This window comes from Aotus nancymaae, unplaced genomic scaffold (genome assembly GCF_030222135.1).
Source record: "Aotus nancymaae isolate 86718 unplaced genomic scaffold, 86718_ANA_hifiasm-v0.15.2.pri h1tg000043l, whole genome shotgun sequence".
In the NCBI taxonomy this organism is placed as follows: Eukaryota; Metazoa; Chordata; class Mammalia; order Primates; family Aotidae; genus Aotus; species Aotus nancymaae.
In genome coordinates this window covers 8,940,994-8,955,235 of record NW_026988457.1, presented here as the reverse complement: position 1 = coordinate 8,955,235, position 14,242 = coordinate 8,940,994, and the positions used below count along the sequence as shown (strand labels likewise).

Here is a 14,242-nt window from a genome sequence, read left to right as displayed (position 1 = left end):
AGATCTCACGAGAACTCACTCATAATCATGAGAACAGCAAGAGGGGAATCTGCCCCCATGATCCAATCACCTCCCACCAGATCCCTCCCTTGACAAGTGAGGACTTCACAGAGCCAAACCATATCCATAACCAACTCTGGTTTCAGGCTGAGCACCCTGAAACAGCAGCGCTCATTTATTCTGAGAGTAGAGCTCCTATTTCCTCAGAGTGGGACCCTTGCCGTGGCTTTGTTGCAGTTCTTCTGACTGATGGGTCCCTGTTGGAGTTTGCCTTTTGTTTTCTATGCAGAACACACTTCTGTTTCCCTGCACTGTGGCTATTTCCCAATTTCTCCTTGCTTCTCCAATCTGTCAACCCTCATCCTGCCTGTCTCATTAACTTCATTGCAACCTCATAGTTGTAGAGGGAACACCCTCATCTTCCTGTGACCAGATAGATAAACCTGCCTGTATCTGCTCCCATTCACTTCTCTTTCCTTCTGTTGTTCCACTTCTATCTTTTGCCACATGCATCTCTCCTTTTTATGGATAATCAGTAAAATGAGTAAGATTCTGTCTAGAAGCCTTATCTTTTAACAAAACACACCACACTGAACTTAGCTTCCCAGTAACTACCACCTCTGCCTGGTCTCCCAGCTCTCTCACCTGTCCTTCTACATGGTCTTCTACTTGCTCCCCCATCTGATCTATTCTCCGTTTAAGCAGCTAGGACAATCACTTAAAAATGATCAAGTCAGCCGGGTGCGGTGGCTCACACCTATAATCCCAGCACTTTGGGAGGCTGAGGCAGGCAGATCACCTGAGGTCAGGAGTTCGAGACCAGCCTAGCCCCTCTACTAAAAATATAAAAATTAGCTGGGTGTGGCAGTGTGTATCTGTAATCCCAGTTACTCAGAAGGCTGAGGTAGGAGAGTTGCTTAAACTTGGGAAGCAGAGGTTGCAGTGAGCTGAGATTGCGCCACTGCACTCCAACCTGTGAGACAGAACAAGATTCCATTTTTTTTTTTTTTTTTTTTTTTTGAGACGGAGTTTCGCTCTTGATACCCAGGCTGGAGTGCAATGGCGCGATCTCGGCTCACCGCAACCTCCGCCTCCTGGGTTCAGGCAATTCTCCTGCCTCAGCCTCCTGAGTAGCTGGGATTACAGGCACACGCCACCATGCCCAGCTAATTTTTTGTATTAGTAGAGACGGGGTTTCACCATGTTGACCAGGATGGTCTCGATCTCTTGACCTCGTGATCCACCCCCCTCGGCCTCCCAAAGTGCTGGGATTACAGGCTTGAGCCACCGCACCCGGCTCATTTTTTTTTTTTTTTAAAAAGATCAAGTCAGATCATTTATCTTCTTTGTGTTTTAGACCCATTCAGGCTGGACATGGTGGCTTACACCTATAATCCCAGCACTTTGGGAGGCTGAGGCAGGAGCATCACTTGAGTCCAGAAGTTCAAGACCAGCCTGGATCTTGTCTCTACAATAAATAAATAAGTAGACCCATTCAAAGACTCCCCTTTGCACTTTAGACAAAACCCATTTTCCATATGCTGCTTTCCAGCTCCAACAGGGCACTTGTGTCTTCACCTCCTGCCTCACTTCTAGCCACTCACACCCTTGGCCACTCTTCTGTGGCCACAGTTTTTCCTCCAGTTACCCAAATGCATGAAATTCTCTCCACCCCTGTGCCACCCTCTTGGCATTTTTCTCTGGAGGTCTCACTCTACAGCCCCTGGAGTGGCCGCACTTTCTCATCCTCTTGATCTCATTGTCACCTCCTCAGGGGGTCTTCACCAGGAAGTCCACACAGGTCCCTGGCCCCACAGTCATGTTTGTTCCTGCATGAGACTTCATGGCTTGTTAATATTTACATGTTTCATATCCAGACAGTTTCTAAGCCCTGTAAGGGCAAGGGCCATGTCTGCTTTGCTCCCCACTGGGCACATGATAAATAGGCGTTCATTTCAGGGCCATTTGCTGAGATATGTGAACGAGTGAATGAAGGCTGGCATGCCGCTCAGCTCGGGTTTGTCTTTTCCTTTAGGACACAGAGCCAACTTCTCTGTTGTTCTTCATGCCCCTTTAGAGCCACAACGTTGTGGAGATTGAGGAGATCTTGGAGGGCTTCTCCCTCACATTTCCACCATTCGGGCTCCATCTCCCATCTTCCTGCATTTCAGAACAGCTCAGGCCCAGCCTTGGGTTCAGGGGGTCTTTTGCTGTCAGTCTCAGCTTGTCAAGGGATGCACCTATTTTGTTTTCCTCCCATCCCCTTTTGGAGCGGGATTATGGTGCAGTGGCTTAGGGTGTCTGGAGCCAGGCTACAGGGGTCTGAATCCTGGCTTACTGTTGGTGTGACCTTGGACAAGGTACTTAATTTCTGTGTGCCTTGGTTTCCTCACATGTCAATTGTGGTTAATGACCACATGCAGCTGTGACAGTGATTCAGTGAGTAAATGTACTTAAGGCACTTATCATGAAGATAGTCAATATGTGTTGGCCATCTGCCTCTCTCCCCTCTACCTTCTTCTCGTGAACTCCATGCGTTGTAGTCGTTTCAGGCTCTCCCCAGCACCCACGTGGTGAGAATAGTGAGCTGCTCTCTGCAGTCCCTTTAGCTTATTCCCCTTCTCACTCTTACTTTCTCCTTTTCCCCTTTTTCTAATTCAGTGTTTTTTAAAAAATCTTTTGGGGGTCACAGGCTCTTTTGAGGATTTAAAGAAGAGTACTTATGGACTGTTGCCTTAGAAAAACTCAGTATTTGTGCAGTAACCCAAAATGAGCACACAATTCAGATATCCACAGATGCCTTGGAATCTCTCTGCGGCCCCCTGGATAGAGCTCCCGTTACAAACAGCTGCATCTCTGTTGTCTTCTTTGGTGCTGTGGGCCAAAGGGATTCCACTCGGAGAACTAGAACTGTCCCTTCACGAGTATTCAGGAAACAAACCGCAGAATACAGCTAGAAAACTCTCTTTTCAGAAGATGAAATCATGATACCACTTCTGTGTGTATCCAACATGATACCAAACTGGTATATGCATAAAGTGATTACTTATATCTTATAATACAACTTATGGTTGCTACTCATTTGGGACATATGGGAATGCCAGGCTAGTTTAAGTGAGGAAAAATTTGAATTAATCAAATATATGTCTGTCTATGTGTTTTAAGCCCAGTTTCTTCTCAAGTTGTAAGGTAAGAAGACATGATATATGTGTGCCAATGGTGATAATAACAGCCAACTGTTTTCTAGATAGATGTTCTTTTGGACATAGTTTTATACATACATGTAAAATATAAATAAGTACAAATAAGTTATTATAAAGTAAAATAAGCATTTATTGTGGCTGTTCATTACCAGTGTACAAAAAGTGCTGCGGAAATAGTCTAGATAACAATATATTCCTTGAAGGGGGTTAAATATTCCTTCAGCAAATATGTTCACTTTCTAAATTGGTTAGTAAACTGTTTTATAGAGGGGATACCAAGGTATACTTAATGCTGGTCGTGGATTAGAGAGTCAAAATTGATACGGTTGAAAAATTGAGATAAAAACAAATAAGGAAATCATGATGGTTTATTGTGATGATTGTTTCTGGGCTGGGCTGTCACTGAACAAACAAGGGCTCCCTGACCCCCTGGGCTGACCGCATTGTGCGGCCTGGTAGGTGATGGAGGTCTTGGCCACATTGACCTGAAAGCAGTGCCTGTGAAGGATTGCTCAAAGCTTCCATGTTCCCAGGGCTTAGGAATGCTCCGTCTTAAACAGTATTTTTAAAATTATATTTTCTCCAGGATTAAAATCACCAACGGAACCTTCCAAGGAGACCAACTGAGTGGAAATAACCTTCAGTAACTGCTAATGGGAGTTGGATTTAAAACCGTCAGCTTAAAATTAAAAAACTCATGTCTCCTGAACTGTTATCCAGCCGGGTAAATTGTTTTTTAGTGTGGAGTTATGTACACTTAAATCATGGCGTACACATGTGGTCAGCGCTGCTTTTCTTTTACGTGGGCTTGTTTATTTAAAAGACTCGAAAATGAGAAGTTGTTTTGCTTACTCAGTTGGGGTTTATTGTAAAACTCGATGCCAGAAAAAGAAAAAAGTACTGTTTTTATGCTGCGAGTGTGTGAAGCGTGTCTTTTCCAGAGAAAGGACAGTCATGGTTTTTTTTTTTTCTGTGCCCAAAGAAGGAAAGCTCTGAGGGACAGCAGGAAGCTTTGTGAGGGATCTAGGGTTATGAACGCTAATCACGCACTGACCAGTGGTTTCAAAAACAGGAATATCCAGTATACGTTTTTACTTTTATTCCTTTGCAGTAATTAAAATAATACTAAAATGAAACAAGAGCCGGAGAGCGAAGTGGGAATTGTTCGTGTTGGTAGATGATATTCGTTATTAAAAGGGTCAGTTTGATAGCCATGTTGGAGAAGCTGTAGTTTCACCCTGCTCTATGCTGTGGAGTGTCATGAGAGAAGGTTGTGCTCGGACTGCTATGGGTAGTCCAAGTAGCATCAAAGCAGCTGAGCAGGTCTTGAGATCCCATGTGGTACATCAGCCAACACCCATGGAGTCATAGACCCATCACCCAGAAAGACCCTTCTCTGGAGGCTGAGCCTCGTCTTAATCTGCAAATGAGGAAAGGGGGAGGGGTCTAGAGAGTCAACACGACTTAGGCCTAAGTTCACACAGTTGATCTGTAACAGGGATACACAATTTTCTTACAAAAGTGAGACTGTAATCACACCAAAAATCTTAGAAAATTATCCTAATCCACCACAGTTTATTTTTTTAATTTTTTAATTTTATTTATTACTTTTTGAGACAGGGTCTCCCTCTGTTGCCCAGGCTGGAGTGCAGTGGTGCAGTCATGACTCACTGCAAACTCTGTTTCACAGGTTCAAGCGATCCTTCTGCCTCAGCCTCCCAAGTAGTTGGGACTACATGTGCACACTACCAGGCCCAACTAATTTTTGTATTTTTTGTAGAAATGGTATTTCACCATGTTGCCCAGGCTGGTCTCAAACTCCTGAGCTCAAGTGATCTACCCGCCAACGCCTCCCAAAGTACTGGGATTACAGGCGTGAGCCACTGTGCCCTGCCAGTTTATTTTTTTAACTGTGATTTAAATCCTTCTAAGTGCAGCCCAGTTATCCTCTCAGAAATCTTTCTAGGCTTCCTGCCCCCTCAGGTTGGGCTCACTTGTCGTTTGTTTTATTCTCCTTTGCACTTTTTAGAAATGGAGTAACTACGAGAAATATCAATCGTCCCTCCTCCTGTTTTTGCAACCAGTTGTTTTTCACTGAACACTCTGAAAGTGCTGTTTTAATTGTTTTGGTGAACCTGGGCCATGGAGTTATCAGGTGATGACGGTAGGTTTGAGCTTAGAGTCTGTGGGCATTTCAGTTCTCTGACAGTGGAAAGCTGTTCTGAGCCAGGTTGACACAGTGAAGAAGCCTGCACTGTTGGCCAGGTATGGTGGCTCATGCCTGAAATCTGAGCACTTTGGGAGGCCAAGGCGGGTGGATCACAGGGTCAGGAGATCAAGACCATCCTGGCCAACCTGGTGAAACCCTGTCTCTACTAAAAAAAAAAAAAAAAAAAAAATACAAAAACTAGCTGGGCCTGGTGGCACATGCCTGTAATCCCAGCTACTCGGGATGCTGAGGCAGGAGACTAGCTTGAACCAGGGAATCAGAGGTTGCAGTGAGCCGAGATCATGCCACTGCACTCCAGCCTGGCGGCAGAGTGAGACTTCATCTCAAAAAAAACCACAAAAACCTGCACTGTTAATGTCAGGTTGATGACCACCTGGAGACAAACTGGCCCTTTGTTCTGCTAGTGGCTAAAACATTATAGGAATGAGAATGAATAACCTTTGTGAACCCTAAAGTGCACTACCTGGACAAACAGAAACAACCTGGACAAGAACCTGAGATTAGTGAGATTCCAGGCTTTTTTTCTTTTTGGAGACAGGATCTCACTCTGCTATCCAGGCTGGAGTGCAGTGGTGCAGTCATAGCTCACTGCAGAGTGAAATCTCTGGGCTCAAGTGATCCTCCTCCCTCAGCCTCCTGAGTAGTTGGGACCCAGGGTGTAAGCCACTGCACCTGGCATGATTCAGTTTTTACATTTAATTTTTCTATTAAAATATGTCTATTAAATATGCCTATTTCTATTAAAAATAAGCATACAAACATATATAGAAAACAATATTTTGAACATCTGTATACCCACCGGTCAGCCTAATTAAAATCTTTTTGATATTTTCTATTTCTAGCCTAGCTGGAGGCCACTGTTATGAATTGGGTGTTTATCACTCTTGAGGTTCTAAATTTAACTCTTTGGGGCCTCCCTCAATGCAAGGGCCTGTGTTTAATGGGACAGGAGCGGTATCTTGCAGCAGTAAAATCGTAGTTTTGGAACTGTTGTGAGACCACTATAATGATTTGAAATGTGTCAGTGAGATGGGTCTGCAGAGAGCCGAACTGTTTCATACCCTAGATTCCTGACTAGTTGGGATTTCCCCAAGGGATGAGAAAGTATGGTGGTCACTGAAGGTCGCTCATCAAGGTAAACCTCAGACAGACACAGTTTGAAGAAATGTATGGTTTAGGAGTAGTGCTTTCCAAACTTTTTTTATTGTAACCCAACTTAAGTAAATTTTCTATTGTGACCCTGGACACATACATGCCAACACACACACACACACACACACACACACACACACACACACACACATCTTTGAATGAGAATTTTTAAGAAATGATTATTATAATTTATTTCAGCTGCCTTGCAATAACATCTATTTTGTTTTGTTGTTTTTACAAAAGCTATTTTGTTCCAATAAATTGATTTCACCTACCATTAGTAGATAGGCACCCACAGTTTAAAAAAATGAACCAAACCAAACCTGGTTTAGTGAACTGTTACTTGTTTCATGGAGCAAAAGTTTCTAAAAGGTATATACTCTGCTGAGTATTTTTATAAAAAGCTTTTCTCTACAACTGACTTCAGCTTAAGATCTATACCGCAACTTACTAATAATGAATCCTATGTAAAACTAAGCAGAATTCACAACTCTTTTGAGGTTCAGGTTATTCTGTCATGAGACTTCTTAAAGCTCCTAACCCTCCTCAGCCATTGCTTTAAGGCAGACTGACTAGATTAAGTAAACAGAACTTGAACACAGTGACTTAACTATACTTTATAAATTCATGATTGTTAAGCCGCAAAATCAATCTTTCCAAATAAAACTGAGTGTAAGTCAAACTGCCAAGTGAAAAAGAGCAGCTATGGAGCTCTCAACTCTCCCTTTTGTCATAGTTTATCTCTGTACAATGTCAGATAAAGGCCAGATGAGGAACAAAGTGATGGTGACTGTTGCTTTTACTCATTAAATCTCATGTGTTTTTGTGGGACCACACTGCCATCCTCCTCACCCGAGATGCCTGATAATGATCACCCTAGCAGGGGGCTATAAGGCACCTTTGTTCAAAAGAAGTTTATAGAATTGGACTCAGAAAGGTACAGCTTGCCCTCCAGGGAAGCAAAGGAGAAAATTATATTTAATGCATATTAAACAAATAGTTGTTGGATATTATGAGCTAGATTGATCCCAAGATCCCAAAATGCTTGAGTCAGCTTGCTCCAAAATGTTACCAGCCAGCCACTTTAAACATTAATGAGGTAGCTGGTTTCTAAAGTCTGGAAGAAGGAGGATGTTTTGTTTAAGCCAGCTATTTCACAGAAGAGGAAATACAGTTCTACCTCAGGAAATTTAAATGAGACTGTTGAATAATTGCCCTCTCCTGTGGATGAGAGGGCAAAGAAGAATTCAGCTGATTTTAGGCCAAAGAACAAATGGGACAGCTGTGCTTTTTTGTGTATGTATTTGTGTATGTGATGGTGTATAATTTCTAGAAAAGCAGTTCTCAGGGATTTGGTTCGTAAAAATTTCCACTTTGAAAAATTATCGAGAACGCCAATGAACTCTTGCTTATGTGGGCTGTATCTCTCAAGTTTTACCATTTAAAAAATTGAAACTAAGAAATTTAAAAATATTTATTGATTCATAAAAAATGAACCTATGCTGTATTAACATAAAATATTTTTACTGAAAACATTGTTTTCAAAAAGTTATTGAGAACAGTATTATTGTTTTATATTTCTGCAGATCTCTTCACTACGGCACACTTTGAGAGCCGCTGTCCTGAAAAGTAGTTTGAAGACTATGTTAAGAGTGGCTGTCCAGGAGTGGTGAGATTATTCACGATCCTGTTTTTTTTCTTTTCATTAGTATTTATTTTCTACAAGAAGATGGATTACTTGTGCAAAGTAAAAATGAGAAAGAAAGAACATACTCATGTTGAGGAAAGATTATGGAGGCCCTGGAAAAACCCAGGCAGAGGAGTTTACACTTGGGAGACCAAGGAACCACTGCCATTTCTTAAATGGGAAAATAAGTTGATAAGAGCTGTGTTTGGGAGTAAGTGGATTAGAATTGAGAGACAGACAGAGAAATCTACTTCAGAGGAGCGGTGTGGTGGGTCAGACCTCAGGTGTTGGTGGAAATGGAGAGAAAGGGACAAACTCTAAAGACTTTGAAGGCAGAATGACCTGAGACCTGGGTATAGGGAATAAAGGAGAGGGCAGAGACAAAGACAGCAGTTTTCAAATTAAAACATTTGAAGAATGTTTTTTCCCTTCTATCCAACCTTGGGGCTTGGTTCTCTTGCTCAGGTGAGAGTGCAGTGACACGGCCTCGACCTCCTGGCCTCGAGTGATTCTCCTGCCTGAGCGTCTGGAGTAGCTGGGACTGCAGGTGTGCGTCACTTCTTTCTCTCCAACTTCAACTTTTTCTGAACGTTACCCTGATTAAGCTAATTGAAGTCTTGTGTTTTCCAGAGTTGGCCAGCCCATTCAAGGGCTTAGGAGACAGTCTACACACTTGCCAACTTGAATTGGTCCCAGCTGCTCCCAGAAGAACGAGTGAATTGGTCCCTATGCCACCCCTGGAGAGCTGCTCGCTGCCCACTTGGCCGTGAAGGGCTGTGCGGTTCCCCTGCGCGCCAGAGCCTGCCGTGGCCTCTTATGCACTCCACCACCCCCATCAGCTCCCTCTTCTCCTTCACCAGCCCCGCAGTGAAGCGACTGCTAGGCTGGAAGCAAGGAGATGAAGAGGAAAAGTGGGCGGAGAAGGCGGTGGACTCGCTAGTGAAGAAGCTGAAGAAGAAGAAGGGAGCCATGGACGAGCTGGAGAGGGCGCTCAGCTGCCCGGGGCAGCCCAGCAAGTGCGTCACGATTCCCCGCTCCTTGGACGGGCGGCTGCAGGTGTCCCACCGCAAGGGGCTGCCCCACGTGATTTACTGCCGCGTCTGGCGCTGGCCGGATCTGCAGTCCCACCACGAGCTGAAGCCACTGGAGTGCTGTGAGTTCCCGTTTGGCTCCAAGCAGAAAGAGGTGTGCGTCAACCCTTACCACTACCGCCGCGTGGAGACTCCAGGTGGGCTGTCTTTATCGCGTCAGGGTTTATCTTCAGAGTGAAGGTCCTGTGACCCATTGATGGAGAACGATGGGGCACCAGCAGACAAAGACGTCTCCTGAAAGAGAGAGATGAAAAAGAGAGAGAGAGAGAGAGAGAGAGACAGAGACAGAGACAGAGAAGAGAGGGAGGTTCAGTTTTGAGGGACTGGTCCAAAATTTTGTTTCCTGGAATGAGGCAAATGTCCAGTCAAAGAAGGTTCCCATGAAAACAATGTTCCTGCCTGGAATGCCACAGGAACTCAATCCAAAGGGATTAGAAGTAAAACCCTGTTATAGCCAGTGTGAAGGAATGAAGATAAACTCCAGACTAGTCGGAAAAATCTAGAAAGAAGGTATTTTCATTTGATTCCAATATGCATGTAAACTTTGTGTGATTTTGAAAATGAGGCAGATGGCTAATCAAAGAGAGAAAACTCCCATAAAAGTTTTATTTGGAGGTATCTGGGACAAGTCAATAGAATCTTTTACCAGTTCTTGGGGTCCTAAAAGGTTTTAAAATGGCCTCGATAATGATGAGCTATAAAAAATAAATCTTCCTCCCCCTGCCACCAAGAAACTGAACTGAACTGCACTAAACTGAACTGAAGCCGGTTTTCTGGCTGCTACTTTGTTCAAGTTCAGGTAAGTAGAAGGTGTCTCATATCTGGGTCTGAAAACAGCCAATGAAAGAGTTGCTGGACATCATTCCAGGCAGTTATTTTTTGTAAATGGTTTTAAATACAGACAGGTATTACTTAATGATGGGAATGCATTCTGAGAAATGCATCAGTAGGGAATTTCTTCCTTGTGCGAACATCCTGGAGTGTACTTACACAAACCTAGATATGATAGCCTGCTACACTCTTAGGCTATATGGTATAGCCTGTTGCTCCTAAGCTACTAGCCTGCACAGCATGTTACTGTACTGAATACTGTAGGCAATCCTAACCACAGTGGTACTGAATATATCTGAACAGATCTAAACGTAGAAGAGGTACAGCAAAAGTACAGTATCATAATCTTAGGGGACCACTGTCTTACATGTGGTCCCTCAACCGAAACATGATTATGCTGTACATGACTGTATAGGAAAGTACCTTTCTAAAACGCCTCATGCTCCAGTGTGAGTATCTGTATATATGTATATCCCCCTTCTCTTGAAGCCTGGTGTTTATTTTTGTTCCTTCACACTGGCTATAACAGGGTTTCAGTGCGATTCTCTTGGAGTGTTTTTGTAGCATTCCACACAGGAACACAGTTTTAGGAGAGTTTTCTCTCTTTGATTGGCCATCTGCCTTATCCCAGGAAACCAAAGCACTGACATATTAGCTCAGGGAAATTGCCCATGTCTAATGAAGAGATGATCCTGTCTAGCTAGGTAGGCAGAGTCAGTTTACCTTAAAACAGTATCCAGCAAGTGATTCATGCCCAGCCTACCTCAGTCACAGCTAAGTGATCTTTCAAGCTTGCAGAACTTAAGGAAGTCATCTACCTGTGTGTGGATGCCACCCACAGCCCATTCAGGGACTGAGGTCCTGGCTGAGAAGGTATTAGATGGTTCCACATGCTTGGCAAATCTGATGTGTTTTCTCTAAATCCCGGAGCGAGTTGCTTTCCTCCCTTCTTCCCTGCTTCACTTTGACTCTCTGCTTACTTAAAAAAAAAGTCAATAATGTCTAAGCTTATAGCAAAAATGACTTGATTCCATTTTGTGTTTCAAAGATTTGAGTTACATTAAGCATCCAAAATATACCCAAATGGAAAAGTGTTCATTAAGAAATCATTTCTCTCTTCCTGAATAACATAGTTGTAAAATGTAACAACATGTAAGAAATATCTTGTAAAATGTATCTGGTTTTCCTTTTGAATATTCAAAAGCCTATTTTTGAAGAACTAATTGACATTTTAGATTTCTTTTTTTTTTTTTTAAACAGAGTCTCGCTTTGTCACTAGGCAAAAGTGGTGAGATCTCGGCTCACTGCAACCTCCACCTCCCAGGTTCAAGCGATTCTCCTGCCTCAGCCTCCCGAGTAGCTGGGACTATAGGTGCATGCCACTACACCCAGCTAATTTTTGTATTTTTAGTAGAGACGGAGTTTCACCATGTTGACCAGGATGATCTCAATCTCTTGACCTAGTGAGCCGCCTGCTTCGGCCTCCCAAAGTGCTGGGATTACAGACGTGGGCCACTGCGCCCGGCCCTTAGTTTTTCATGTTCTGTAAGGAATGATAGTGTGAATGTTTTACATATGCTAGATAGATTTCATTTTATCATAATTTAGGTGTGAATTTCCAGAAGGAACGATGAGTAAAGATTATATTAATTTAAGGTAATATTTAAGTTACAGAGGTTTTTCTTACTCTTAACTTTGATTTTTTTAATAGAAAAAGTAGATTTTATATCCAGCTAGCTATCCATAAAGTAAATATTTTAAGAATAATAAAATGTTAATGTTAAACAAGTTCGCTGAGTTCCTATTTATCATAAAGCTTAAGTTTTGCCTTTGAAATCTCATTTTTTTGGCCATTCATTTAGATGCATTGAAGGCTGCATTTCCATTTTCTTTTCATTCACACATCCACTTCAATAATCAATTTCAATGCTTTCCAAGTTATGTGTGGTGAGGGACCAGTTTTTATTTTTTAAATTCCTATTCCTTCAACTGAATACTTTTGTAATACAGATGAATTACTAGGCAAATAAAATTCTAAAAAGACTTAGAAAATACAAGCCTAGTTTTAAAAATTATTTATTTCAACAAATAGAAACTCTGTCACATTGCTGTGAAAAGTTTCTAAGCACTAATTTCTTCACAGACTGGTACCCAACAGTTGGTGAAGGGTCCCCAATCCTCAGACCACACTTCACCTGGCAGGGTTCTGGTGGATGCCAAGAAAGACTATTGCTGTGGTACATGATGATTTTACTCTATTTTCCCTGATGTTATTTCAGGAGTATAATTTCTCCTTTACATAAAATATTCTTATTATATCAAAATCACATGACTGACTTAAAAAAAAAAAAAGACCAAAGTTTTTTTTTTCCAGATCTGCTTTGCACCCCTATGTACTCTGTAACTCCCTCTGCTGTTTCCCCCTGTGTAGCACTGAGATGTAAAGATAGCATGGTATTTAAAAGTGGCATAAAATAGGAATGAGTGTCTGTAAGCTCACTGTCATATTTACAAGCAGCAGTTGACATGTGGAAGGGGAATTTAGTAATTAGGGATTGCTGTGTTTTGAGTGAAAGTATTTTAAAATATGATCAGTGCACATTTAAGGCAACTGAGCCAGTCAGGTCAAATAATACCTAGGTTAAGACCATCAGTTTTCTTTGCAGACATCCACTGGCTTTGATTTTACCCAGACGGTAAAAATATGTTATCAAGATAGTTGTTATGATAAAGGAAAATGTATCCTTTCTTTTCTCTTGGTGCCTCAGATCTGCAGGCCATGAAGAAATAGAAGTCTCTGCATTCAGACGGATAGGAGGCAGTGTATTTTTATCAGTGTTATACATGGTAGATATTTTACATTAAAACTGAAGTCACAGAGATTATTCAAATTCTTCATAAAAAATGAGTGTTTATTTGAACATTGTTAACATTGTGATGAAGTGTCATTGACAAAGAAGCCATAAGCATTTGCCATGTCAACTCCTCACTTCAGACTGTTCACGAGGTACATCAGTTTTTTCTTGCCTGGTTGTGGAATATTAATACATTTTAGGAAATGTAATGGTTTATTATCCATGTCACCGTTTCATAGTGATATTGAATGTTTGTTCTCTGGTGTCATAAGGCAGTCTACGTGTGCAAACACTAGCTTGTAAAAGGGGACAAAATTATTTGTTTCTCTGCTACCCTCACCTGTAGCAGTTTTAGTTGAAAACCTTTCATTTACTCTTTAGAGTTTATTTTCTGTCCATATAACTGAAAACTATTGCTTGTTAAGGAAGAGATAGATGTATGATGTCAAAGGCAGATGGCAAACTTTGGGGTTAATGTCATTGTTACTGTAATTGTCTGTTTATTCCAAAACATTTACCTTTTTTTAAGACCTTATTTTTTAGAGCAGTTTTAGAGCATTTACTTTTTATGAGGTTTTATTAATATTTGCATGTGGTTGACAAATCACTAGTGTGATTAGAACCAAGATCTGTTTCATTCATACCCAGAGACAAACTCTTTTAAACAATTCTTGCTTGGTTCTTTCGTATTTCTCTCTATTATTACTAAGAATTATGGCAGTAACTCTAGATAATATATAAATCCTTACATATCTGTTTCCAAATTTATCACCTTTAGATAATGTCATTGACTCTCTACCATAAAAGATGAGGATATCGCTCACTTATATTATCTTCTTCCTTCCTCCTCTTCTCAGTCCTTGATAGCTGTATTTTAGTTCATAGTTTGTATTCATTTTTGGTTATTCCAGTGGTTTCCATTGTGGAATTCGGGGGTAAGAATTATCTGTCCTCAGAGGGGCATTGGGCTGTTGATTTCTAGTAGCCAGGGTTGGGTAGGAAGTCGAGGTCGGTTGATTCTCTTTTCTTTATAGATGACTTTGCAGTGATCCTCTAGGAGCTTTTAGAATATTCCAGTTATCCCACAATGTTTGAAATTCAAGATGGAAAGACTTGGTCTGGATCTTTTTTCATTAATTGAGCTCTGCTCACTCTGTGACTCTTTTCAATATGAAGACATATGTCCTTTGTAG

General features: G+C 41.7%; 1 protein-coding gene across 2 annotated transcripts in view; it reads left to right on the top strand.

The window, feature by feature from the left end:
* The first annotated feature begins 2,966 nt into the window (after nucleotides 1-2,966).
* The window catches only part of SMAD9 (SMAD family member 9), a 45,679-nt gene continuing 34,403 nt past the window's right edge, over nucleotides 2,967-14,242 (top strand). Inside the window, exons 1-5 of one of the 2 annotated variants that reach the window (XM_012465580.3) lie at nucleotides 2,967-3,025; nucleotides 3,790-3,927; nucleotides 8,172-8,254; nucleotides 8,738-8,819; nucleotides 8,903-9,500. In XM_012465580.3, the coding sequence (XP_012321003.1) occupies nucleotides 9,089-9,500 (412 nt within the window). In that variant the 5' untranslated portion in view covers nucleotides 2,967-3,025; nucleotides 3,790-3,927; nucleotides 8,172-8,254; nucleotides 8,738-8,819; nucleotides 8,903-9,088. Of the gene's footprint in view, nucleotides 3,026-3,690; nucleotides 3,928-8,171; nucleotides 8,255-8,737; nucleotides 8,820-8,902; nucleotides 9,501-14,242 lie in introns of those variants that run through there. The other variant, XM_012465581.2, reaches the window with a different exon arrangement.